At 21.6% G+C, this 24,517-nt stretch overlaps 10 protein-coding genes across 10 annotated transcripts; 6 read left to right on the forward strand and 4 right to left on the reverse strand.

Annotated features, from left to right (window-relative positions):
• Positions 1–170: 170 nt before the first annotated feature.
• Positions 171–951, reverse strand: SRAE_X000217000 (Hypothetical protein; the record flags this gene model as incomplete). The annotated part of the gene is made up of 2 exons (XM_024644740.1): positions 171–741; positions 812–951. 2 exons carry the CDS (start codon positions 949–951, stop codon positions 171–173), a joined length of 711 nt encoding a protein of 236 aa, XP_024499641.1.
• An 863-nt stretch (positions 952–1,814) lies between these two features.
• On the reverse strand, positions 1,815–6,996 carry SRAE_X000217100 (Organic solute transporter subunit alpha/Transmembrane protein 184 family-containing protein; the record flags this gene model as incomplete). The annotated part of the gene is made up of 5 exons (XM_024644751.1): positions 1,815–1,957; positions 2,000–2,594; positions 2,655–3,001; positions 4,424–4,513; positions 6,945–6,996. The coding sequence occupies 5 exons, from the start codon at positions 6,994–6,996 to the stop codon at positions 1,815–1,817; spliced, it is 1,227 nt and encodes a 408-aa protein (XP_024499642.1).
• An 847-nt stretch (positions 6,997–7,843) lies between these two features.
• Positions 7,844–8,436, forward strand: SRAE_X000217200 (Hypothetical protein; the record flags this gene model as incomplete). The annotated part of the gene is made up of 2 exons (XM_024644762.1): positions 7,844–8,209; positions 8,260–8,436. 2 exons carry the CDS (start codon positions 7,844–7,846, stop codon positions 8,434–8,436), a joined length of 543 nt encoding a protein of 180 aa, XP_024499643.1.
• A 1,366-nt stretch (positions 8,437–9,802) lies between these two features.
• Positions 9,803–13,766, forward strand: SRAE_X000217300 (Glycosyl transferase, family 20 domain and HAD-like domain-containing protein; the record flags this gene model as incomplete). The annotated part of the gene is made up of 5 exons (XM_024644773.1): positions 9,803–10,045; positions 10,094–10,481; positions 10,538–12,693; positions 12,753–13,385; positions 13,434–13,766. The coding sequence occupies 5 exons, from the start codon at positions 9,803–9,805 to the stop codon at positions 13,764–13,766; spliced, it is 3,753 nt and encodes a 1,250-aa protein (XP_024499644.1).
• Positions 13,767–14,136: 370 nt separating this feature from the next.
• On the forward strand, positions 14,137–14,772 carry SRAE_X000217400 (RabX6; the record flags this gene model as incomplete). Its single annotated transcript, XM_024644784.1, has 1 exon — positions 14,137–14,772. One exon carries the CDS (start codon positions 14,137–14,139, stop codon positions 14,770–14,772), a length of 636 nt encoding a protein of 211 aa, XP_024499645.1.
• A 1,581-nt stretch (positions 14,773–16,353) lies between these two features.
• Positions 16,354–17,361, forward strand: SRAE_X000217500 (Hypothetical protein; the record flags this gene model as incomplete). The annotated part of the gene is made up of 5 exons (XM_024644795.1): positions 16,354–16,423; positions 16,471–16,649; positions 16,818–16,903; positions 16,959–17,086; positions 17,129–17,361. 5 exons carry the CDS (start codon positions 16,354–16,356, stop codon positions 17,359–17,361), a joined length of 696 nt encoding a protein of 231 aa, XP_024499646.1.
• A 124-nt stretch (positions 17,362–17,485) lies between these two features.
• On the reverse strand, positions 17,486–19,025 carry SRAE_X000217600 (Hypothetical protein; the record flags this gene model as incomplete). The annotated part of the gene is made up of 4 exons (XM_024644807.1): positions 17,486–17,838; positions 17,882–18,226; positions 18,271–18,871; positions 18,933–19,025. 4 exons carry the CDS (start codon positions 19,023–19,025, stop codon positions 17,486–17,488), a joined length of 1,392 nt encoding a protein of 463 aa, XP_024499647.1.
• Positions 19,026–19,106: 81 nt separating this feature from the next.
• SRAE_X000217700 (Protein YIPF6) lies at positions 19,107–21,280 on the reverse strand (the record flags this gene model as incomplete). Its single annotated transcript, XM_024644818.1, has 5 exons — positions 19,107–19,115; positions 20,474–20,506; positions 20,592–20,981; positions 21,029–21,190; positions 21,239–21,280. The coding sequence occupies 5 exons, from the start codon at positions 21,278–21,280 to the stop codon at positions 19,107–19,109; spliced, it is 636 nt and encodes a 211-aa protein (XP_024499648.1).
• A 718-nt stretch (positions 21,281–21,998) lies between these two features.
• Positions 21,999–22,598, forward strand: SRAE_X000217800 (ADP-ribosylation factor 2; the record flags this gene model as incomplete). The annotated part of the gene is made up of 2 exons (XM_024644829.1): positions 21,999–22,146; positions 22,204–22,598. The coding sequence occupies 2 exons, from the start codon at positions 21,999–22,001 to the stop codon at positions 22,596–22,598; spliced, it is 543 nt and encodes a 180-aa protein (XP_024499649.1).
• An 819-nt stretch (positions 22,599–23,417) lies between these two features.
• SRAE_X000217900 (Alpha-tubulin N-acetyltransferase 1) lies at positions 23,418–24,255 on the forward strand (the record flags this gene model as incomplete). The annotated part of the gene is made up of 2 exons (XM_024644840.1): positions 23,418–23,638; positions 23,688–24,255. 2 exons carry the CDS (start codon positions 23,418–23,420, stop codon positions 24,253–24,255), a joined length of 789 nt encoding a protein of 262 aa, XP_024499650.1.
• Positions 24,256–24,517: the final 262 nt, after the last annotated feature.

A 24,517-nucleotide genomic window follows, 5' to 3' on the forward strand; every position in this document is an offset into this window, starting at 1 on the left:
ATAATCAAGTTTTTTAATTTATAAGTAATGTTAAATTAGTGATATAATTAATAAAATTAATTGTTAATCTATATGTAGTTAAATTTTTTATAAAAATTAATTAACATTTATTTCAAAGATTAATTATAATGATAAATATTTAACATAATTAATTATCAAATTTATAAATATTAAACTAAAAGTTTTTTCTTTGGTACACTTGAAGAAATATCTTTTAATGCTTTTCTTCTTGCAACAGCCCATGTATCAAATGATTTTAAAGTTTCTGTATCTAGCATAGACACTGCCAACATATGTAATTTATGATCTCTTAAACTTTCTGATGGAATATCAGTATCATAAAATAATCTAAGAAACATATCCCTAACTTGTGGTGTAACATGCTTTAGAAATGTTGCCTGTTCTGTATTTAAATATGGTCCAGGAGCATCTTCACCTATAGTAGTTACAGGAGCAGTTGGCCCTTTTGAATCATAATTTCCAGAAGTACTAAAAAAGTATGATTGTTCTGGTTGTGTGTGGTAATCAGGTTTTTCAATAATTGGCATACTTTTTGAACCTAATGCTTGAGCAGGTTTTGATAGTTCAGTATTATGAAAATTTTCATTATCTGGTTTGATATTTATAAATGTAGATTCTTGTGTTTCAGAAAGATGATCAACTATATCACTATATAATCTAAGAACATTTTGTGTTAACAGGTATTTTGCATCACAATTTGATGATGGAATATAATATTTCCTATAAAAAAAATATATATATATATATATATATATATATAAATAAAGTAATGAATTTAACATTATATTACCATATAATTTGTAACTGTTCAACAACATAATTAGGATATTTATGAATATCATTTGGTAAACCACAAATTTTATTATATGGTTTAGCTAATACTAATGCAACAAGAATTGTTAAAAAAATAATAAAGTTTATTAAATTCATTTTAAAAATTTATAAAACTTATTTACTTATAACTTCTTAAATATATTGACGTTGTGAGGCGGAATGCTTGATGATACTTTATCTTTTTTATCTAGTTTAATGTTCTTTTATATTTTACTTTTAAATATCTTATTGTATTCCATTATTAAATAGTATATCAATTTTAAAAGCAATCACTTATGGCGAATTCTGGCTATGAGCTTTACCAAACAAGTTTGAATGAATAATCATGAAAGGTCGTTTTGGTATTATCCATAGTGTCCAGTTTAGATATTAAATACCATTAAAATTCTTTTGAATATTAAAAGAAAAATAATGGGAGAATTTGCAATTTTTTGTACTATATCGTTAACAGTTTTAAGTTTATAGCTGACAAAAAAAAGCCAATTATAAATTATTTCTTAAATAGAAATAAATAAGAAAAAGAAGATTATACTTAGTTTCTAATTGTTATCCAAATAAAAATATACCTTTTATGTAGACAATTATAGATAATTATCAAAAAAAAAATACCTTAATAGTTCCTTATATTTTGACAACACTTTAATTGGCTTAACTGGACAAAACATATAATAATACCAATTATCATTTTATCATAATATTTTTATAAGATGTTTTTTAAATATATAATAAATTAAAAAAAATAATATGATTTTATAATTAAATAGAATAACTTTTTTAATCATTTTTAAGATAAAAAAAATAATATAATAATTAATTAAAATATTTATTTAAATTCGATTATTAAAATCTCATTTTCATAAGTTATAAAATATAAATAGAAAGTTTAATATTACTTTTGTGAGATTTTTTCTATTAATGCATTTATTGGCAATGAATTATAATATTTTCAATAAATTTTATTATTTTTCATGTGACATAGTTGTTGTTTCTAAGTTTACATTTGGATATTTATCAAAAAGAGCACTTCTGCTAGGTTTCAATAATATTGTCGAAATAAGTGAAACAATAAATGATTCAATTACAATTAAAGAATTCTTCCAAACTTAAATAAAAATTATATTAAATATATATATTAAAAACTTACAAAATGCTGATTCTAATGGTGGTAATACATCCCCACATCCAAAAACACCAATTCTAGCAATAAAATCAAATATTGGTTGTTGCATACCAAAAAACATTAAAAATATATCTAGAATTCTAAATACAGCGACATATCTAAATGGCATAACTTCTTCAAGTTTTGAAATCGTCGTTACTAATATATGACATCCATAAATTCCTAATAATAAAGATGGAGTTGTCATAAAATCAATTATTTTTAATGATAATCCTGATCCTTGTGGATCTTCAAAAACTAATGCTAAAGATAATAATGTTGCGATAAGGCGTATACACGAAGATTGAAAAACCATAATTTCTAAAATTTTAATTTTTTTTATTTCCATTGAAAATTTTGGTAAACATGGAAATACACAACAAAATGGTGGTGTTTGTAAATTAATTTTTGAATTTGTTTCTGACATTTTTTTTACCACTGCTTGCCTTCCATCAACTATATGCATCATAAGGCGGATAATTATCCATAATCCAATAGAGAAGTAAAAAAAACTTAAAAGATGTGATAAAAACCAAATTCTTGGTGCAATCATAGCCCCTAATGCTGCTATTGAAACAAACTATAAAAAAAAGTAACATATATATAATATTATTAATGTTAAAAAGTATAAAAAACATACAGGAGCTGTTCCAGCCAAAAATAATATGAAAAATTTTCTATTAGAGTTTGTAACATAAATTTGGACATATGATATGTGTATAATACACATAATAATAGTTATAAAGCATATGATAGAGCATATTATTAATGTTAATAAGTGTGCTGTATCTATTTTTGACAAAAATTCACCTGATTTTGGAATTTCCATAGGATTATGTGAACAATTTAAAAATGTTCCCGAAATTAATTTTAATACATTATCATATAAAAATGTTATTAAATCGTTCTTGTGATTTATTGTGGTAGAGTTTTCAACATTAACAGACATCTTCAATAGTTTTTTATTATTATTATTTCTTTTTTTCTCTAAAAATAAAAAAAAAACAATTATATAAATAATATATTATTTTTAAAAAGTACAATACATTAAATAGATAAAAAAAATCAAATCAAGATATTTTTAATATTATAATTAACCTTCAACTTATTAAAAAAAAAGATGGTTATTTTTGTTACTTTAATAAAAATACATATAAAACTTTTTTAACACGAAATAAAATGTTTACATAATAAATTATTACAAAATTTAAAGTACAACTACGATCATTAATATTATTTATTATATACTTTTATAAAAAAAATTTTTATTAATAAAATATATATTTTATATAAAAGATCTTTCGATGAAATAATTATAAACCCTTGAATAAACAATGATAAAATTATTATAATAATAATAGTTTATAAAAGTTAATAAAAATTGTATAGAATATATTAGGTTGTCCCATATGAAATGTTGTTTTTTTAATGCGCGACGTTTACAGCTAGTTTTAATTAATAACTAGCTATGTTTTAAAAATTCTAAAATATTTGCTAGATTTCTATGAATCTCCTCTACATAATGATATAAAGATTATGCCAAAATATAAAGTTTAATTATTTTTAATTTAGTTTTTTACAAAGCCTTCTAAACGTCGATTTCCTAACATTTTCCTTTTTGAAGTTAAAAAAAGGACAAATGAAGCAAAAATAGAAAAAATTTTTGATAATGTTTTTGAGGTGAATCTTGTCAATGCTTCTACCAAAGAAAATTTTTTATAAAGATTCAGGGTGGGAAAAAAGAAGCTTGAGAATGCGCAGCATGGAGAAAAATTTCATTCTTTGATAAAAGCGTCATGAAGAACGATTTTAAAGCATATTTTTTTACAAATTGTCAGAAGGACATCTGAAGCTTCAGATGTTTCAAAATCTAAAGTTTCTAACCATTTGTAGCTAAATAGATACTCAAAAAAGAAAGGTCAAAGGTTATTGCCAGGGTTGAACATAAAGCAAGCAATTCATCGTATTGATGTCTGTTTTTTATCAACTTTTGAGAGTAAAAATGACTCATTTTTTAAATGAAACATAACCTATGAAAAGAATTGGATTCTAAGCAGCAATAGTATCCATTTTTTATTATAGTTTCATAAAAATTTTGTCTTAAAAACTACAATAAATCTTAAAACAGGAATATGGTAGTATTTTAAAAAAAATTGTGCACTGGAGATCTATGAAACCTAGTAAAACTTGTTGAAACTATGAAAACTGAATCCAATTGTGCACAATTTAAAAAAATGTTAATAAAAATAGCTCTAGGACAAATCTTTTTAGCAAAAATAAACAGCTAATTAATTTTTATAAAAAATTCTCTTTCATAGATTTCGGAAACCATGCTTCAAAAACTGAAGGATTCAAAATAAAAAATTCTTCTTTTGCCCAAAATATATCCCTAACCTTGCCCTCACTTACCCTCATTTTTTTTAAAATTTGAATCATTCTTAAAGAAGAAATTCTTCAAAAACGATAAGCCCTTAGAATCTGCCCTTGAAGCTTCTATCGCTTCTAGTTTTTAAAGTTTTTATTCTAAACGCTTGAAAAGGTAGTTATACGATAGAAAACAATTTGGTGAATCTAATGACTGTTATTAGAAGAAAAAATATTAATTTTCCACTGAGTTACGCGCATTTAAAAATTTAACAAAAAAAACAACATTTCATGTGGGACAACCTAATATTTTATTAATATAGTTGGTAAAAAATTTATTTAAATTAAATGTTTTAATTGATATATAATGATATATCAATAATTTTATTTTAAAATGTTATTGTAGAAAGAAATTCATTTAGTATACGTACATTACTACTATAGATAAACATAGAAAATAATTTTATCACTATGAGTTTCAATATTATCTTGTCAATTAAAATTAATGAATATTTGAAAAGTTTTTTTTTTTCAAAATTATAACTTATTTAGATAGATACATACATTTTTATAATTTTAATATATTACTATTCTATGATTGTCCAAAATGTATTTATTATTATATAAAAGTTTTTAATATTATATATTACTAATGTTTATTTTTTTATAATCACAATATATTAGAATATTAACTATTTGTTACAATAATATAGCAAAAGTAAATTTAATAATAGTGATAAAAATATATATATATTATAATGGTGAAAACAAAGTTAATTTATTTTTAAAATATTTATAAAAAAAATCATGTACTTCTGGTCAACAATATATTTATATATAAACAATTTTTTTTTAAAATAATATTTTTTTTAAGTAATACAAATAATCAATGAAAAAAAATATTACTTTTTATGTATTAAAAAGTGTTTAATTTTTTAGTAAAATACATAAATATACCCAAAACAAATAAGATAATATTTTATAATAATGGAAAAAAAAAATATAAAAATAAATTTTATCTTTTAAGTAATAATATTTTTAGTTTCAAATTTTTTTGGGAAAATCGTATTAAATGTAAATAGGAAACACATACTATTAATATATATGTATATAAATAATATCAACAAATATCGTTTAAATAGATCTATTAGATTGCTCTAAAATTGTAATATTTAATGAACATTATTTTCTTATTTGTTAAATAATTTAATTATATATAAAAAAAAAATGGACAAATCAAAGAATAATTTAAATTTTCTTAATAAGAAGTTTTTAAATTTTAAAAGACTAATATTTTAAAGAACATTAATAATGAAACACTTTATTAACTATAAAATAATATTGATATAAACATGCATTTAACTTGTTTTCTGATTAATTTATATATTAGTATTATCATACAATTTACAATAAATAAGGGTTATTATGAAAGTTTGCTTTTCTTTTTGTATTACTATATGACAAAAGAAATATCTACTATAGTAGTAACATTTTTATAGTGATTATATTATCATTTAACTATATTATTATACATTTTCTATACAAATAAAATCAAATAAGGTAAATTGACATTGCAAGATGCTCTTTAACAAAGAAAATCTTATTTTTCTAATAAGAATGTCTTTTCATAAACGATTAATATTAAATAATCATTTATAAATTCTTTAGTATAATTTTCTTTTTTAACTCTTTATAGAAATCTTTTAGAAATACACATATTTCTATAAATAAGATTACAATATATTATTATTTCTTATAGAAGCAATAATACAACAAAAAAAAAAAGAAATATATATATATAGATATATATCAATTGTTTAAAATTATATAAATAAATAATATTTTATATTAAACAACAAATATACAAAAAAATAAAATATTAAAATAAAATTTTTAAAGTTGGATATAATAAATATATAAAAATTAAATTGTTTTTGACAATTATTAACCTTTAAATATCTTGATTATAAAAATAATTTGATTAAATTTACATATATAAAGAAAATAATTTATGATTAAAATGTGATATTAATAATAGATAAATAATTTTTTATAATAATTTAATGTGTCATTTATTATATATAAAATAATTAAATAAAAATATATAAGATTAATATTATAATTTGATAATAATCTTTCAATAAGATGAAAAAAAGAAACTAATATTTAATATTGTTAGCAATAAAATTTTAATGAAATAATGCTATAAAAAAAATATTTTAGATTTACATTAATCATATATATTGAATTAAATAAATGGTCAATATTCAAAATATTTTTTAAAATATATTTAAAGTAAAATTAATAAATAAATATTATGTTTTGTAAAAATCATATATGTACTTTAAAAACAAGATTAGGTTTTTACATAGAAGGGTATGTTAAATTATAGCTAGATTTTTGCAAATATATTTGTATATACTAAAACAACAATATATACTAAACAAGATAAACGTATATTTATATAATTCTATTGTAGATCTTTTAATAAAATGAAAAGTAACTTTTTCTTTATATCTTGAAAATCAAATTCTTCCATTATATTCATTTTATATCATCATTTTACCTCCTCTTTTTAAAAATCCTTTTTGTAAAGATTTAAAATATTGATGTCTCATCTTTAGTAAAATTAAAGTGACCGGATGTCATGTTAATAATGCTAAAATATTCATTTAAAATAATCTTATTCCTTTCTTTTATATTATCACTGTTATAATAAACTCTTTTTTTTTTCTCTTACTTATATTATCTTTTCAAGAATATTAATATTTTTATTCGTATTAAAAAAAGTATATTTTGCACACTATTATTCTAAAAATTGTACAATAATGAATAAAATTTATAACTAAGTTAACTCATTATTATCTTTTTATCTAATGTAAATATAACCGGATATCTAAATTGAAAAAAAAAAGTTATAGACTGGTCATTTTTAATCAAATATAAAAGTACTTAAAATATATTTTCTTAGACTTATTTTTTAAGAATGAAAAATTTGAATGTCTAAAATAATGTAAACATAAATGCAACTTAAAACTAATACAAACCAACTTATCATAGCAAAATATGTAAACATATTTCGTGTATAAATGATTATTTTAAGTTAAAAAAAAATGCTTCAAATTTTTATATATATATATATATTATTTTTTTCTTTTTTCAACTTTCAACTTAAAGATACATTAAAAAAATATAAATTAAAAAATTTAATCAAACCAATTTTAAGAGAAAAATTATTAAAAAATGTCACATCATTTTAAAATGAATATTAAATTTATATATAAATGTATGTTGCTTAATTTTAAGAAAAAATTATATATAATGTCATAAAAATAATAGAAAGTTTTAAAATTTTTATTAGAAATTATAGTTTTCCTTATTTAAAGTTATAGAAATTTATTAAAATAAATTGTACTTTATTTTTTATCTTTTATTACTTTTTTTACTGTTTTATTATTAAAAAAAATGATTATTTTTAAAAATAATTTTATTATAATAATTTTTATTATTTTATTTGATATATATTTATGTTTAAATATAACATCTAAACCAAAAACTACTAAAAAAATTTTAACATATAAAACAACTGGTAAAAAAAATTATCAAAATTTAATAAATATAAAATCTACTTCTATTAATAAAGATGATAATAATGATTATATAAATGAATGCTACACATCAAGAACATATGCTTATTTTTTTAATGATTTTATTCCAACTAAATGTGTACCACCAGTAAAATATTGTATTTCTATTGATGGATATACACATATTTATCCATATAGTTTTGGTAAAGGTTGTGCTAATTCTCCTTTTTCAATTGAATGTGATGTATGTTTTATTTAAAACTTTTATAATAATATTCATTATTTTTATTATAGAAAATATCATATAATCGTTCACAATTACAAACAAATCAAGAGTTTAATGATTCAAAATTTCTTCAAGGAATATTAAGATGTTGTACAAGAAATTTGTGTAATTTTAAATACCAAATAAAATATTCAAAATTTATCATTTTATTTTATTTTATAATGACATATTATTCGACGGTTTAATTATGTTTGCTAAATAAAATATATTCATTAAGAATAATTGTTAACATTATATATTATAAAGGTTTAATTATATAATTATTACTAAAATTACACATTAATATTTTTTTTTTATATACACAACAAAAAGTTAAGATAATAAAAATTGTTTTTAGTTTATCTATATTTTTTTAAGTAAATATTTTTTGATTTTAAATAAAGATAGGAAAATGTACTAATTTTATATAAATGTTATATGATAGTTTAAATTGATAAATAAATATATATATTTTTAAACAAAATTTTGCCATCTTTTTCTATTTAATTATTTTTTTTTTACTAATAAAAGATGTTATTTAATAATTGAAAAATTAATCACTAGTGCAAATGTACTAAATAAATTTTAAAAAGTTTACGTAAAACTTTTATATTTAATACTTACATTCTTATTATGCAAACATATTTTATTATTTATATATAATTAACCAAATAGTTAATATATAATATATTATATTTTTTAAACTGTTAAAAATTAATGTTTTTTTAAATTTGTCAGAAGTTTATATTTCCTTTTATTAAAATTTATTTGCAAATTAATATAGGTATTCAATTAGAAATTTTTTTAAACTAATTCTTATCACAAGTTGCACCATTTTAATTTTCTCTATTGAATGTCATTTGTCATTAGTAATATAATAAGAGTAATATATTTGATATTAATATAATCATACTTCCTCAAGAGTATAACTATACTTTATATTAAATATATTTATACAATGCCGTTTTTCTTTTATCTTAAAATATTATTGAATGATTAAATTTACTATTCAAAAAAATGATTGTCATTTTAAATGTTAAAGTATAAAATTTAATCATAACGTTTTTTTTTTTAAGTTTATTTTAACCTTTATTTAATGTTACATTTTTATCTTCTGTAATATTTACCTATAAATATAATAAAAGATTCTTATCATAACGTCTTTAAATTATTATGTATGTATAAAAAAATCGAATACAAATTTTGATCATTTTCTATTCTCATTAAACTATTTTTAATATTGAAAGTGTCATGTATTAATTGATATTCATAAACAACAACATTGATGACGATAATTATTTTTAAATTTATAAATGATTTTTTTTCATTAATGTAATACATAGGCAATAAAAATTACTAATTTTTATAAAAATCACGTTTTATTTAAATTAAAAAGAATAAGATGTATAGTTTAATGATGTTTGTTAAGTTCACCAATTATATCCTTTTTCATTTTGTATTTGATAACATTATAAAACTTATTATATAAATTGATATAAATATTAAATTTATATTTATTATTATTTATTTCCTTATTTTTTTTTATTTATCTAATTTAGATTAAAAAAAAAGATGAATGAAGTTGAATCATCAAATAAGATTTCAATTGAAAAACCATTTCAAAAAAATAAAAAGAAAGATTTAGTAGTATCAAATGAAGAGAGTGTCTCCAATGATGTTAGACGACTTCTAAGTATTATGAATGAAGCAGAAAAAGATATTAAACAGTCAAATGAAAAATTAATTAAAGATTCATTATCAACATTTGTATCAATTTGGAGAGCAAAAGGAAAATATTCTGAGGTTGCCTTTGAAGTTTGTTAAATAAACCATTTCCAATTTATTATAAAAAATTTTTTGTAGGGTTTATTAGTTATACTTGAATTATGCTTACAAAACAATAATGAAAATCAACATATTTTTAATTCATTAATTGAAACTTTAGGCTACCATTCTGTTCAATTCTGGAAATCTGCAATACCTATTGTTTTTAATTCTGATTTAACATATGGTTCAAAATATCGTGATGCATTGTTATTTAATTTAACATTATTTGATGTTAATTTTGGTAAGAGTAAATTGAAAGAACTTTTTGCTGCTGATAGATATATTCAAAAAAGTCTTCTTGGTGTTAATGCAAAACGATTTAGTGAACAATATCATAGTTTACAACGAAGAAGAAGTAAAAGTTCATTAATACAATCAGAAGATTCATTATCTGAAATGAGTGAAGATGAAACAGAAGCTAACGGTATATTTTCTATATATATATATAATATAAAAATAAAAAAAAAATTATTATTTTAGCAAAGAATGTTAAAGAAAGACAGGCACGCCGTCGACGTTCAATAAATATAAATTCATCAACAGAATCTCTTGATAAACATTGTGATAGTGGTGATGATACTAATAATATTAATACAACTTTTTCAACTGGAGGTTTAACATCACAATATTTAAAAAAAAGAGTAATTAATGTTTCAAATGCACCTCCTGTATCATTAAAAAAAGAAAAAACAGGTGAATGGGAAATAAAACAAGGTAGTGGTGGTTTAGTTTCATGTGTTGATCCTGTTATGTCAAAAGATCACGAAAATATGTGGCTTGCTAATTTAGGAATGAATATTAATAAAAAAAATAATCAAATAGATTATAATAAAAAAGGTCATATTGTTGATAATTCACCAACAACAAATACATTAGGATTACCATTGATACGACAACAATTAGCTGATGTATTATTTCATGTACTTGCTGATGATGAAGAAGTAGAAGATGCTTGTGGTAAAGAAAAAGGTATGAAAGATGATTTATCACTTCTTGGTGTTTTAAATAATTATAATAAAGCAAATTATAAATTAAATCCAGTTATTGTTCAAGAAGATGACTATAATGTTTATTATGGTGGAATAAGTAATGGATTAATTTGGCCAGCATTCCATAATTTAGAGGAATATATTGTAAAAACATATGATGATCCAACAATTTTAAATGATCATTGGTGCGCATATGTACGTGTTAATTATCAATTTGCTATTGATGCTGTTAGAAATAGTAGACCACAAGATTTTATTTGGATACATGATTATCATCTTATGCTTACTGGTTTAATAATGCAAAATCTTGATCCAAATCTTGAAGTTGGTTTTTTTTTACATATCCCATTTCAACCAACAAATGATTTTTTTACAAAATATAAAATTTGTAGTTTACCTGTATTACGTGGTTTATTAAAATTTTCAAAAGTTGGTTTTCAAACACATCGTGATAGAGCATCATTTATTGATTATATTAAAAAATATCTTACATCAGCTCAAATTTCATTTGATATAAAAACTGATACATACACAATAACACATGAAGGAACAATTGCATCATTAGGAGTATTTCCTGTTAGTATTAAAAATGAAGATTTTTTAAAAATTGCTAACAACCCAGAAACAATAGAAAAATCTATTGAAAAAAGAAAATTAATAATGGGTGAAAATCCTCCTAAAGATGGAAATTTAATATTTTCTGTGGAAAGATTTGATTATACTAAAGGAATAAAAGAAAAATTAAATGCATGGATGCATTATTTTAAAAAATATCCTAATAGAATTGGTAAAGATGTTCTTCTTCAGGTTGCTGTAACTAATAGAAGATCAGTTGATACATATAGAATATATCAAGATGAATGTCTTGAAATTGCTGAATTAATTAATGCAACATATAAATGTAACGAATATCCAAATTGGAAACCATTAATATTATCAACTGATGGATTATCAAGAAATGAATTAGTTGCTACATATCTTGCTATGGATATAGGACTTGTAACACCAAAAAAAGATGGAATGAATTTAGTTGTTAAAGAAATGCTTGTTTGTAATCAAAATGCTGGTTTAGTTATATCAACAGGTGCTGGAAGTGAAATACAATTTACAAATGCTGGTTTATATAGTGATGAAGAAAAAACATATAAAAGAATTGTAAATCTTTTTGATGTTGATGAATTTGCTGAAGCTATATATAATGCAGCAATTGAAAGTAAAGAAACACGTTCAAAACATGGAAAAAAATTGAATGAATTTATTTTAGCTAATGATATTGAAAGATGGAGTACATCATTTTTAGATCCTGCTTGGTCACATCAAGTAATTAAACTTACTGATATTAAAACATTAGATGATTTTTATAAATTAATGATGAGAACAAGAGATATTAGAAGACAAATTGTTGAAAGAGTCTTAAAAGGAATTCCTATTAGTGATCATTTTTCAATATCATTAATAAATGCAAAAGAATCATTATTGCATGCTTGTAAACCTGGAACAACCCAAATTACTCTTCAAACTGATGGAAAAGAAAATACAAATGCTCAATTAGATATTGCAATTGAAATTAAGGAATTTGAAAGAGATATAAGTTTCTTAGAATTTGCTTTAAGTGATGATGTTTATAATGTTGAACAATTTATAGATGTAAGATTAATATAATTTTTTTTTTATTATCATTACAAATAATATTTGTATAATTTTAGAGTTTAAAAAGTTCTCATACAGAAGGTTCAGAACAATTCCGTCAAGAAGTAGTTAATGTTGCTGATCTTTTTTATGATGCAGATCATTTTGAATATTTTTTTACTGATCGTGATGGTACATTAAAATCATATAGTTGTACTTATCAAGGTAGTGTACAACCAGCATATTCTGGAGTTATTCAAGCTCAATTTGCTCGAAGATGTGCTCAGACATGTTGTATTGTAACAACTTCACCAATGTTACAAATTGGTGTTTTAGATGTTTCAACAATTCCTGAAGGTTATTATTATTTTGGAGCATCTGTTGGTAGAGATTGGTATTTAGATCCAAGTCATAAATTTAGAGATACTACAATATCACCTAATGATCTTCATCTTTTAGATGTCATATTTGATGATATCAATAAAATGCTTTTAGAAACAAAATGGAGACGTTTTACATGGATAGGATCAGGTTTACAAAAACATTATGGACATATTACTTTAGCACATCAAGATGTTTATAATACAGTTGAAAAAGAAGAAGTTATACTTTTAGATAAAGAAATTAAAAATATTGTTAAAAAACATGATTCATCTGGGGAACATATTATGATAAAATTAACTGATACTGATATTAAAATATTTTTAAAGGTAAAATAATATATTTTTATATTTTTTTTTAAATTACTTTTTTTTAAGACATCCTCAACAGGAAAAATATTTACGAAAGGGGATGGTATAACACTTTTCGCAAAAAAAATGGGTTTCGATTTAACTAAAGGGCGTATCCTTGTTTGTGGAGATTCAGAAAGTGATATTCCAATGCTTGAAACATGTTTAAAATTAAATAATGAAAATGTTTTTACTGTTTGGGTTTCTACTAATAATGAATTAAAAGTAAAAGTTGGTGAACTTTGTAGACAATATAATAACAATAATTATTCTTTTGTTTCTTGCCCTGAGGTACTTCTTGGAGCTATGGCTCAGGCAACAATAAGGGAAATAAATATTAATAGATCGAATGCTCATTAAAAATATTTACATTATTTTTAATACATATTTTTATTTTCAATTTTATTTTATTTTACATATATTACATTTTTGATAAAATAAAATAAATATAAAGGCGTTTCACATTATATATTATTAATTGTATTATATTTCTGTATAAGACAATCAAAAAATTGAATTTGGAAAAATGTACTTATAGTTATATTAACTTTGGCAAAAAGTAAAATTGGCACAAATATAATTTTATCAATAACCTGGTTATAACGGACACGTGATTATATCCAATAAAAAATAAATTATCATTCCTCTATTCAATTTATAAATTCTATACATGAGTACATATTTCTAAGATTATATTATTTTTTAACTGTTAAAAAGATCTATTAAAAAAATGGTCTCAACACTAGATGACTCATTTGACTATCTTTTTAAAATAGTCCTTATTGGAGATATGGGGGTTGGTAAAACATGTGTTGTACAACGTTTTAAAAGTGGAACATTTATTGAACAACAAGGGACAACAATTGGTGTAGATTTTACAATGAAAACAATGATAGTTGATGGTAAAAAAATTAAATTACAAATATGGGATACTGGTGGACAAGAAAGATTTAGAACAATTACTCAAAGTTATTACCGCAGTGCAAATGGTATAATATTATGCTATGACATGACATGCAAACAAAGTTATGAATCTTTACAAAGATGGATAGATGATGTTGTTAAATATGCTGTCCCAAATGTATCAAAGATTTTAATAGCAACTAAAGCAGACAAGGAGAATGAGCGCGTTGTTGGATATGATGAAGGACTACACTTATCATCAACTCATAGTATGTGTGGATTTTTTGAAGTTTCATCAAAAAATAATATCAATATTGAACAAATGTTTTACAAAATGGCTGTTAGATTAAAAAAACAATATGAAAGTGGTCTTTTATTGGATGAATCAGGAAATTCATTTTCAATCAAATCAAATGAAACATCTGCTTTACCAAACACATTTAATAATTGCTGCAAATTTTAAATAATTCATTACAATTTTACCTTTTTTTTTAATATTAAACAATCTTATAAAGAAATAATTGTATTAATAAAATTTGTTCCCCATGAAATCTATTATTTACTTGAAAATGGAATTAATAAACATATAAATTTATTTCATGAGTTAAATAAAAAGCATGTTATATTGTCTTAATTATTATATATAATGAAAATAGCAATTGTACCAGAAGAGTATTTTCATTTTAGTGCACAATCTATTAACTTAATATTATATTTATAAATTTATATAATTTTTTTTTTGGATTTTATTATATTCAAATATTTTTTTATTTTATTAGATGTAAAAACATATTACAATTAATTTTAACAAGAAAAAAAAAATTTTTGTAAAATTTACAACTACTGTATACATATTTTTTTTTACTAAATGAAGATTGAAAAGGAATTTGGGAATAAAAATATTTCAATATTCATTGCTCACATAAAAAAAAAATATTTCTTCATATTTTATAAATTTTACCAATCAGTTTCAAATTGAATTATGAGATATTCCTTTTAAGTAAATTCCTCATTATTTATTGCTTGGGTGATTTTTTAAATTTATTTATTTTTTTTTTTGCCAATTTTAAATCGGTCTGTCGATTTATATTTTTACCCATTAGTGTTCTATAATAATAAACATACTAAAAATGATATTAAAAAGTGTTAACGATAATGAATCTTTTTAAGTCATTAGTTGTTTACTTATTCATATATGATAAAAATAGTACAAACAAGTCTTTATGTGGCTTAATTTTCTCACGAGAATTAATTTAATACTTGGGGGCTTTTTATTATTATTTACTTTGACATGTGTTAGAAATTTCTTTCATATATTGTACTGATTCCTATTCTTAATTTATTTTCAATTAAATGTTAAATTTGTTTTTGAAGCTACTTTTAAAGAGTTCTGATTGTTAAATGTACAATGAAAGGAGGAGTTAATTAAAAAAGCAATAAATAAAAAGAATATTGGTATTACCTTATTGTCTTCTAAAAATATATAAATAATATAATACTAATTTTTCATTCTTTATTTATCATTAAATATATATATATTTATATAAAAAATTTGTGGTAGGCAAAAAAATTTATAAATGTACTCAAATTTTTTTTTTAATTTATTTTTAATTCAAAGAATAAATTATTAAAAAAGTGACACTAATTTTTACAATTTAAATTGTATAAATTTCCCTTTTTCTTATTACACTGTTAAAGATAAATAAATTTTTTTATTTTAAAGATAAAATTTTTAATTAATGTATAAATGAAAAAAACATAAAATGTTAGATTCTTTTTTTAATACTACATATGATATAAAAAGGTGTAGATACTTTTTTCTATATTTATAATATTAATTGCCTAAAATTTTAAATGAAGATTTAAAATATTTTAACATTTTAAATATATCCTACTTAATTTTATGTCAAATATAAATATTATAATGCAAATAACATATATTCAACTTCTTATTTCTTTATTTTAAATTTTATTTTATTTTATTTTATTTTTTTCTATTTTTGTTATAAATTTTATCATTTATTTAAATAATAATTAATTTTAGATGTTAAGCGCAATCTTTAATATCGGGAAAGACTCTTCAAATAGTACAAAAATAGTGGTACAACCAGAAGGTAAATAAACAATTTTATAAATATATAAAGGTTTATTAAAAATTTAGGTTCATCTAGAGAAGATTTAATTTATACTGTTTATAAACAATATTGTACTAAAAGAAGAATTTCGGATGCATACAAACGTTTAAAAAATGGTTTAAAAGGAATGCAGGATAATTATCTTCAATCTAAAGAAGAAAAAATTTTTACTCGTTATCCAAAATTGCAACACATGATTCATGAGGTATTATTTTCTTTAATTTTTTTTTTTTATAAAGAAAATTAAATTAAAATGGATACAAAAGATTTAAAATATTAAATTATCTTTTGTATTTTTGTTAAAAAAATAAATTATTTTTGACATAAAAAATAACAATGACTAAAAAATTATTTTTAAATTTTGATATTTTAGGTTGTTCTCCTAGAGAAACAATATTGGCAACTCTTAGATATTCCAAATTACGAAGTTATTGAATCACCAAATGAATATGTTTCAAAGTAAGTCAATTTTTTTACTAAATATAAATTTTTATCCTTTATTATAATTTTAAAGAATAATTAATATACTTGATAAAAAAAATACTGCTCCACAAAAATGTTCTGGAATATCAAGCTTATTAGGAGCTACAATTGGAAATGTTGACAAAACAAAGGATATGGCTTTATCTGAAAATTTAAGAAGTAAGTAAAATTTTTAAATTTTATTAAATTAATTGTATTAAGATAAATCTACTGAAGAATTACGGAAAGATTGTGAGCGTCTTTATATTGAAATTTTTAAAATTTCAAAGAAGTACTTAGGTCTTCGCAAAATATTAAAAGAACTTACTAACAATTATCAACATTCAAGATTTTTCCCTATTATACCACGTTATCAACTTTTAAAATCTATGATTAAACAAATTTTAAGAGCACCAGAGTTTTCTGAAATCTGCCATGAAATTGATGAATACTAAATTTTTACTTTTTATAAAAAAGAAAACATTTTTTTTAAAAGCAAATTAAAAAAAAAATGAAATAATAAAATTTTTAATATACATTTGTGAAAGTGATTTAAATTTTTTTTTTCTTTTTTTGAGATCATAGTAATATTGGTGTTGGTCTTAATGAAGAGGATGTTCCACTACCAATTGTAAGAATATAATCTTCAGGCATTGCAGAACCACGTCTAGATGAACTTTGCATTGAAGATGTATCAAAGCTATGTGAAACTGTTAAATAACATTTTGTGCTCCTCCTATTTTGATTTAATCTTAATAATTTTTCTTCTGTACTATCACATGAACTAAAATCTGCTTCAGAATCTCCTACATCATCATCTTCATCCTTAACAATTATATAATAAGCAGTTAATAATGCTCCAAGATTAGCAACAATTGTTACTGCACCAAATGTTGGTTGAAGATGACCAATTAATCGACCCAAAAATATAACTTTAAAAAAAATAATTTTATTATATAAAAATGTTATTCTTACCTAATTTACTTTCAGAAATTCCCTGATTCACCCACAATGAAAAAAGACTAACAATAAATGTTGGTATTTGTGCTAATGCAAAACTTATTGTTACTGTTGTTATTAAAATTTTTGTTTGGTCTCTTGGTGTTCTACCAAATCTATTATGACAATGTGAGGAATCAATTACAGGTTCACGAGCAAATCCAAGATGTATTAATAAAAGCATAATACCAGGAATTATAAATTGTAACATCAAAACAGCAAATGGTAAAGTAATTTTCCAAAATCGACGTCCCATAAAATTGTATAAAGAACCATCTCTAATCATACATCTATGAACCCATGTAGGACCTTCTTCAGCATCTAAAAAAAAATATATAATTTAATATAAAATATATTATTATTACCTAAACAAAAAGGATATACAGCTACATCATGTTCTAAATGATGTAAAATTCCAATCATAATACCACAAAATATAATTGTCCATATAATTCTAGCAAAACGTTCAACAGTTCTTAATTTTAAATTATTTCTATGATATTGTGTTAAAAATCTTGCTGCTGTAAGTAACATACTAAATAAAACCATCATTGTATCAACTGTATGTGGAATAGATTGCATTGTATATCTATATAAATGACACATAAATATTGACTGATTTGGAGATCTTATTCCATCACCAATAATATAATACCATAAACTAAATGGTAAAGGTGCAAGTAAACTAACCCATCCACAAAAAGATAATAACCAAATCATTTGATATAAAGGATTTGGAAATCTTTTATCACCTTCTTTTTTTTCACGTTTTCCCATCCCAAGCATTACAGCAGCTAATGGAGCTATCATAGTTACAACTAGCATTGGATAAACAAATCCATAAATTACTAAATGACTCCAACTATTATTTAATTCACCAAACATAAAAGACACATTTTCTGATATAATACATTTTTTTTTTGTAAAATCAAATATAAAACCTGTACCACAACAACATTTGGCAGCCTTTTAATTAAAAAAAAAAACATTTTAATAAATATAAAAATAAACAAAAAAAAAAACTTACTCGTTGATCTTCAGTTGCACATTGATCAGATGGTAATAATGAAATATTATGTATAGTAAAGTCAACAACAGGATCCAATGCATAAAGTTGCATTATTAAAACTTTTTTTAATATTTTTCTTTATTTATATATAAAAATGTTATTTCGATAAATCTCTTTATGCATGATTATTAGCTAAAAAGCCTAAAAATAATATTTTAAATGAATCAAAAATAAAATTCATTAAAATATGATAAATTATTTCTCATTAAACTAAATTTTTTAAAATTATTATTTTTAATAGAAGATATTTAAATATTGGAATATCTTAACATATAAGATATTAAAGCCAAACAATCTAATATTAAAATTGCTAATTTATACAACTTTATAACAACTAAAAATGATAAATAATAAATCTTTTAAATTTATATATTATATACTAAAGCTATTTATAAAATTCACTTCTTTTTTAGAAAAAATTTAGGGCTAATTAAATAACCATTGTTTGGTGTACTTCAGTCAAAAAATAATTCTTTCTTAAATATAAAATTTTATCTATTTATTTGGGATTAATAGTATTGAACAAATAAAATTTTTAATACATAAAAATACTTAAAATTATTTAACATCTTAAATTATATTTATAAATTATTTTAATATTTTTATACTCATATAATGTCGCCTTTTTTTTTAATTAAAATATGTTATATTTATGAGAAAAATAAAAAATTTACGTGTAAAGTTAATTTATATTATATCTAATTAAAAAAGTAAAAAAAAAAAATATTTTGTCATAAAAGATAAAAAATAAATTTATTAGAAAGGTAAGCAATAAAATATGTATTTAATTTAGTAAAATTAAAGAAAACTATAAAGTTAGTAAAAAATTGTAGAAAAAGATATTTTGATAAGAGATAACGGGCATAATTTATATTCTAAATATAATTATTTAATGTACTTGTTATATTTAATGCCATAAAAATATGATAATAAAAAGCATTAACAAATCAATCAAATTAAATTATATATAGCTTCTTTTTTCTGTGATATAATAATAATTTAATCTGTAGTATTTAATGTTATTACACAAAAGTCATTGATACATTCATGGCTATTTAAATTTTATATTTTATCAATGTATCATTATTTGAAATTCTTCCTTTATCTCTTTTAGTGCAAAAGAATACATACTATATATAAATATATATATATGTTTATTTCGATTTTATCATAACAAACTTAACTTATCAAAAAAAGTATACAACATTAGTTAAAAGCAAATATCAGATTGCTATTTATGAAAAAAGAAATATGAATCTTTAAATATTAATCTAATGAAATATAGCTTCTTCAGAAGATTAGAATCATTACACATGTACTATTTCTCTATTTTATGTCATTTCCGTAGATTATCCTTCATTTTTTTTTTCATATTTAAAGGATATACTTTCTTTTAAAAAAGACAAAAAAAAAAAATAAAAAACTAAAAGAGGATTTTTTTTAATAAATCCTTGATATAAATAAATTGCACAAAATATATTTAAATATACTTTCATTACATTAGGCATATGAGATAACAAGCCATGAAACAGCTAAAAAATAAAGGAGTACAGGATATAGGATCAGTAATCTCTTTGCGGCTAAGTTTTCATTTACAAAGAAATGTGTTGAGCATACAGCACTCCAAATAAAACAAATAAATGTTATTAATAAACGTAAAAAGAAAATAAATTTTTTGCCCATAATCTGTGCTGTTAAAATTTTAAATGTCAAAGCTGCAACACATTGAGGAACCAAACAATATCCTATTATGCATATAGCTTGAAAAAATGATATTTTACCACCTAAGAATTTAATATTCCAAGTAACAACCCATGATCCAAAGAATGTTAAAATAAAAAGCTGTGTGAAGTCAGGGCCTTTGTTTTCGCCAAGGAGTAACAATGCTAATGCCACACAAATAAACAAGGGAGCCCATAAATTCCAATTTTTCATTATTTCATGTGTTTCCCCTTTTGGATAAAGAACTTGTTTAAACGTACTAACAATAGAATTAATATCTCTCATCTAAAAAAAAAAAAAACAAAATAAAAAATTTTATTATTGTGACATACTATTGAGTCTTTTACACTTTCATTTAGTGTATCCATTCCTTCTGCTTTTGTTAATTTAAATGAATCACCAAAACTTGATCCCCCTGCTGTTTGGGTATTTGTAAACGAAGAATTATCCAGTGTTACATTTCTTTCAGATTGTGACCTTATTTCTTTTTCAAGCTAAAAAGAAAGTTTTATAAAAAAAAAATAATAAAAAAAAAGACTAACTAAATCAATATCCACTGAAACATTACCAAAAGGATCTGTCATATTTTAAACCTAAAATATAATATAATAAACAATATTTAGCATTCATTTTTGCAACGTCATGACATATAATATTAAATTCGCTAATAAAAATAAAAAATATTGGAATATTGTTACACACAACGATTTGAACAGTCACCAATATTATAAAACGTCAACCTTTAACAAAAATTTTAATATATAAAACAGTATTATCAAATATCTTGTTGAGTTTTGTTCATTTAATTTCATATTTATTATTCATTTATAATATTTCAATAAATAATTATCCTATTTCAATTTTTTTTTTTCATAATATTCTTAAATAGTTAACTATTATATTTGAAAACAATATTTATAAAATTGGATATTAGAAATTATTTTTATATTTCTAGTAAAAGAATAAAAAAATATGTTTTTTTTTAGATAAAAGGTCAAGAATTTTTACAACGAAATTGTATATGCACACGCCACGTTGATTGGAGTAATGTCACTACGTAAAAAATTACTTTTATAGAGTTGTTTTTTTTAATATTTTAAGTTTGTTAAATTTGATAATTATCTTATGCATTTTTTATTTTTATTGACTTTATCAACTTAATTGTATATTAATTTATTTAACTAATAATAATTTACTTATTTTTATATCTTTACTGTTTTATATACACGTCATCATATTTATAAAATTATATGAATATTTTTTTAACTTGATTTTAGACAACAAATATTTTAATTTCATAGTATGGGTCTTACAATTTCTGGCATTTTTCAACGCCTTTTTGGAAAAAAACAAGTTCGTATTTTGATGGTTGGTTTGGATGCTGCTGGAAAGACAACAATACTTTATAAATTGAAGTTGGGTGAAATTGTAACAACAATTCCAACTATAGGTAATGATCAATATTATTTTCTTTTAAACAAAATAAATATATATTTTTAATCTTTAGGATTCAATGTTGAAACTGTTGAATATAAGAATATTTCTTTTACAGTATGGGATGTTGGTGGCCAAGATAAAATTCGTCCACTTTGGAGATATTATTTCCAAAATACACAAGGCCTCATATTTGTTGTTGATAGTAATGATAGAGAGCGTATTGAGGAAGCTAAAGAAGAACTTACAAGAATGTTGAATGAAGATGAATTAAGAGATGCAACACTTCTTGTTTTCGCAAACAAACAGGATCTACCAAATGCCATGGCTACAGCTGAGATTACTGAAAAATTAGGATTACATGAAATTCGTAATAGAACATGGTTTATTCAATCAGCTTGTGCAACTCAAGGACATGGATTATATGAAGGCTTAGATTGGTTATCACAACAACTTTCCCAACAATAGTATAGTGGCATGGCTCGTTTTGTTGCAAAAGCTGTTATACCACATTAATGAATTAATTATTTTATTACATATATTTTGTCGTATTATTTAATGAGATTTTGATATACCGATATTTATTTATATATGCCTTTTCACTGGAAAAAAAAAAAGTTTGTTTCTTATATTTAAAATTATAAAGAAAAAGATATAAGAATAATTATGATTGTATCAGAAGAGGTTAAATTTATTTTCCATTATATTAATCCATTATATAACAAATTTTTTTTGATTAAATAAAAGTTTTTACCAAAAACTTAAATGATATAATAAGATAAAATTAAAAAAGATAAAGTTTTGTTTAAACATAAATATATACTTTTTATATAAACTTTGATAAAATTTGAAAATAATTATTATAGTAATATTAATGTGTATTTAAAATATATGATATATAATAAGAAAATTTTCATAAAATATTTAAAGCTAATTAATATTTTTTAAAAAATTAATATATGCATTTAACAATAAATTTACCAATTCAAAAGACTCGTTAATATTATCATTTATTAAAAAGGAGTATTTGAATATTAATTATAAAAGAAACAATAACTTTCATGAGAATACACTTCTTATTCATTGAAATGATTATTCGTGACATTTTAACATGCTTACTAAAGTCTTGCATTGTATCATTTTCTTTGATCTCATTTTAAATTAATGACATGAATTTATAAATATATACCAATATCTAAATATTTAAAAAGTTCAGTTCATTCTTATTTTTGTATTCTTTGTGAAACACTGAATATTTCTATTTTTTAATTAAGAAATTATTCTACAATGGTTGATGTTGACTTTGATATTACACCAATATTGGGAAATAATCTTGCTCGTCTTGATTCAATGAGAATGAAACAACTTCAGAATGGAAAAATATATGATGCAATTGATGAGTTATGTAAAATTGCTTCTCAATCTATTCAACTTAGAGCTCCATTAACAAGTTGTGAAAAAATTATCAATTCTGAAAATGTTTTATACATACTTTGGGAATTTGATGAGTATGTTTTATTTTATTTTTTTTTATTATTTTTTATATTATTTGTTTAGAGAATCAAAAATGAGTAAGATTATTGGATATCTTAAAGTTGGAAGAAAACATCTTTATCTTTTTGATCGTGATCAAATATCATATGAAGGAAACTTTTTATGTGTTTTGGATTTTTATATTCATTGGAAGTATCAAAGAAAAGGATTAGGACGCAAATTATTTGATAATATGTTACGTTGTGAACATACACAACCAACATCAATAGCTTTAGATAACCCAACTGTTACTTTATTAGCATTTGTTGATAAACATTATAATTTATGTGATCCAATTTGGCAAAATACAAATTATGTTGTTTTTCCACAACTTTTTGGAAATGTTGAAAAACAAGTTATTAATAATGCTCCAGATGGATGGCGTCGTCCTCAAACACCAAGAAGAATTGGATCAAATGGTGTTGAGACAACTAGATGGCTTGGTGAAGCTATTCCAGGACACCAATCAAAATCTCAATCAACTGGATGCCATGTTGATGCTGATCAATCAACTGAAGGAACATTAGCTAATCGTGCTCATCAAGCTAAACAAAGAAAAGCTCATATTCTTAGTAGCAAACCATTATGGTAAAATTTTATTAATTTTCCTTTATCTCTTATAATGAAGTAAAAAGAAAACAAACATCAAAAATTTATGAAAGCATTTAAAAATATGAAAAAGTAAAATTTTCAGTAATAATGAGCTATTTTATTAAATGAACAATATTCTGCTATCCTTTAATAGTTGTCATTTTTAAGCACTCTTTAACAAAAAAAAAAAAAAGCTTTTAGTAATTGAATCCAATTTTATATTGCTGTATTGGGAAAAAAAAAATGCTGATTTCGCTTTAACT

This window comes from Strongyloides ratti, scaffold srae_chrx_scaffold0000004 (genome assembly GCF_001040885.1).
Source record: "Strongyloides ratti genome assembly S_ratti_ED321, scaffold srae_chrx_scaffold0000004".
Lineage (NCBI taxonomy): Eukaryota > Metazoa > Nematoda > Chromadorea > Rhabditida > Strongyloididae > Strongyloides > Strongyloides ratti.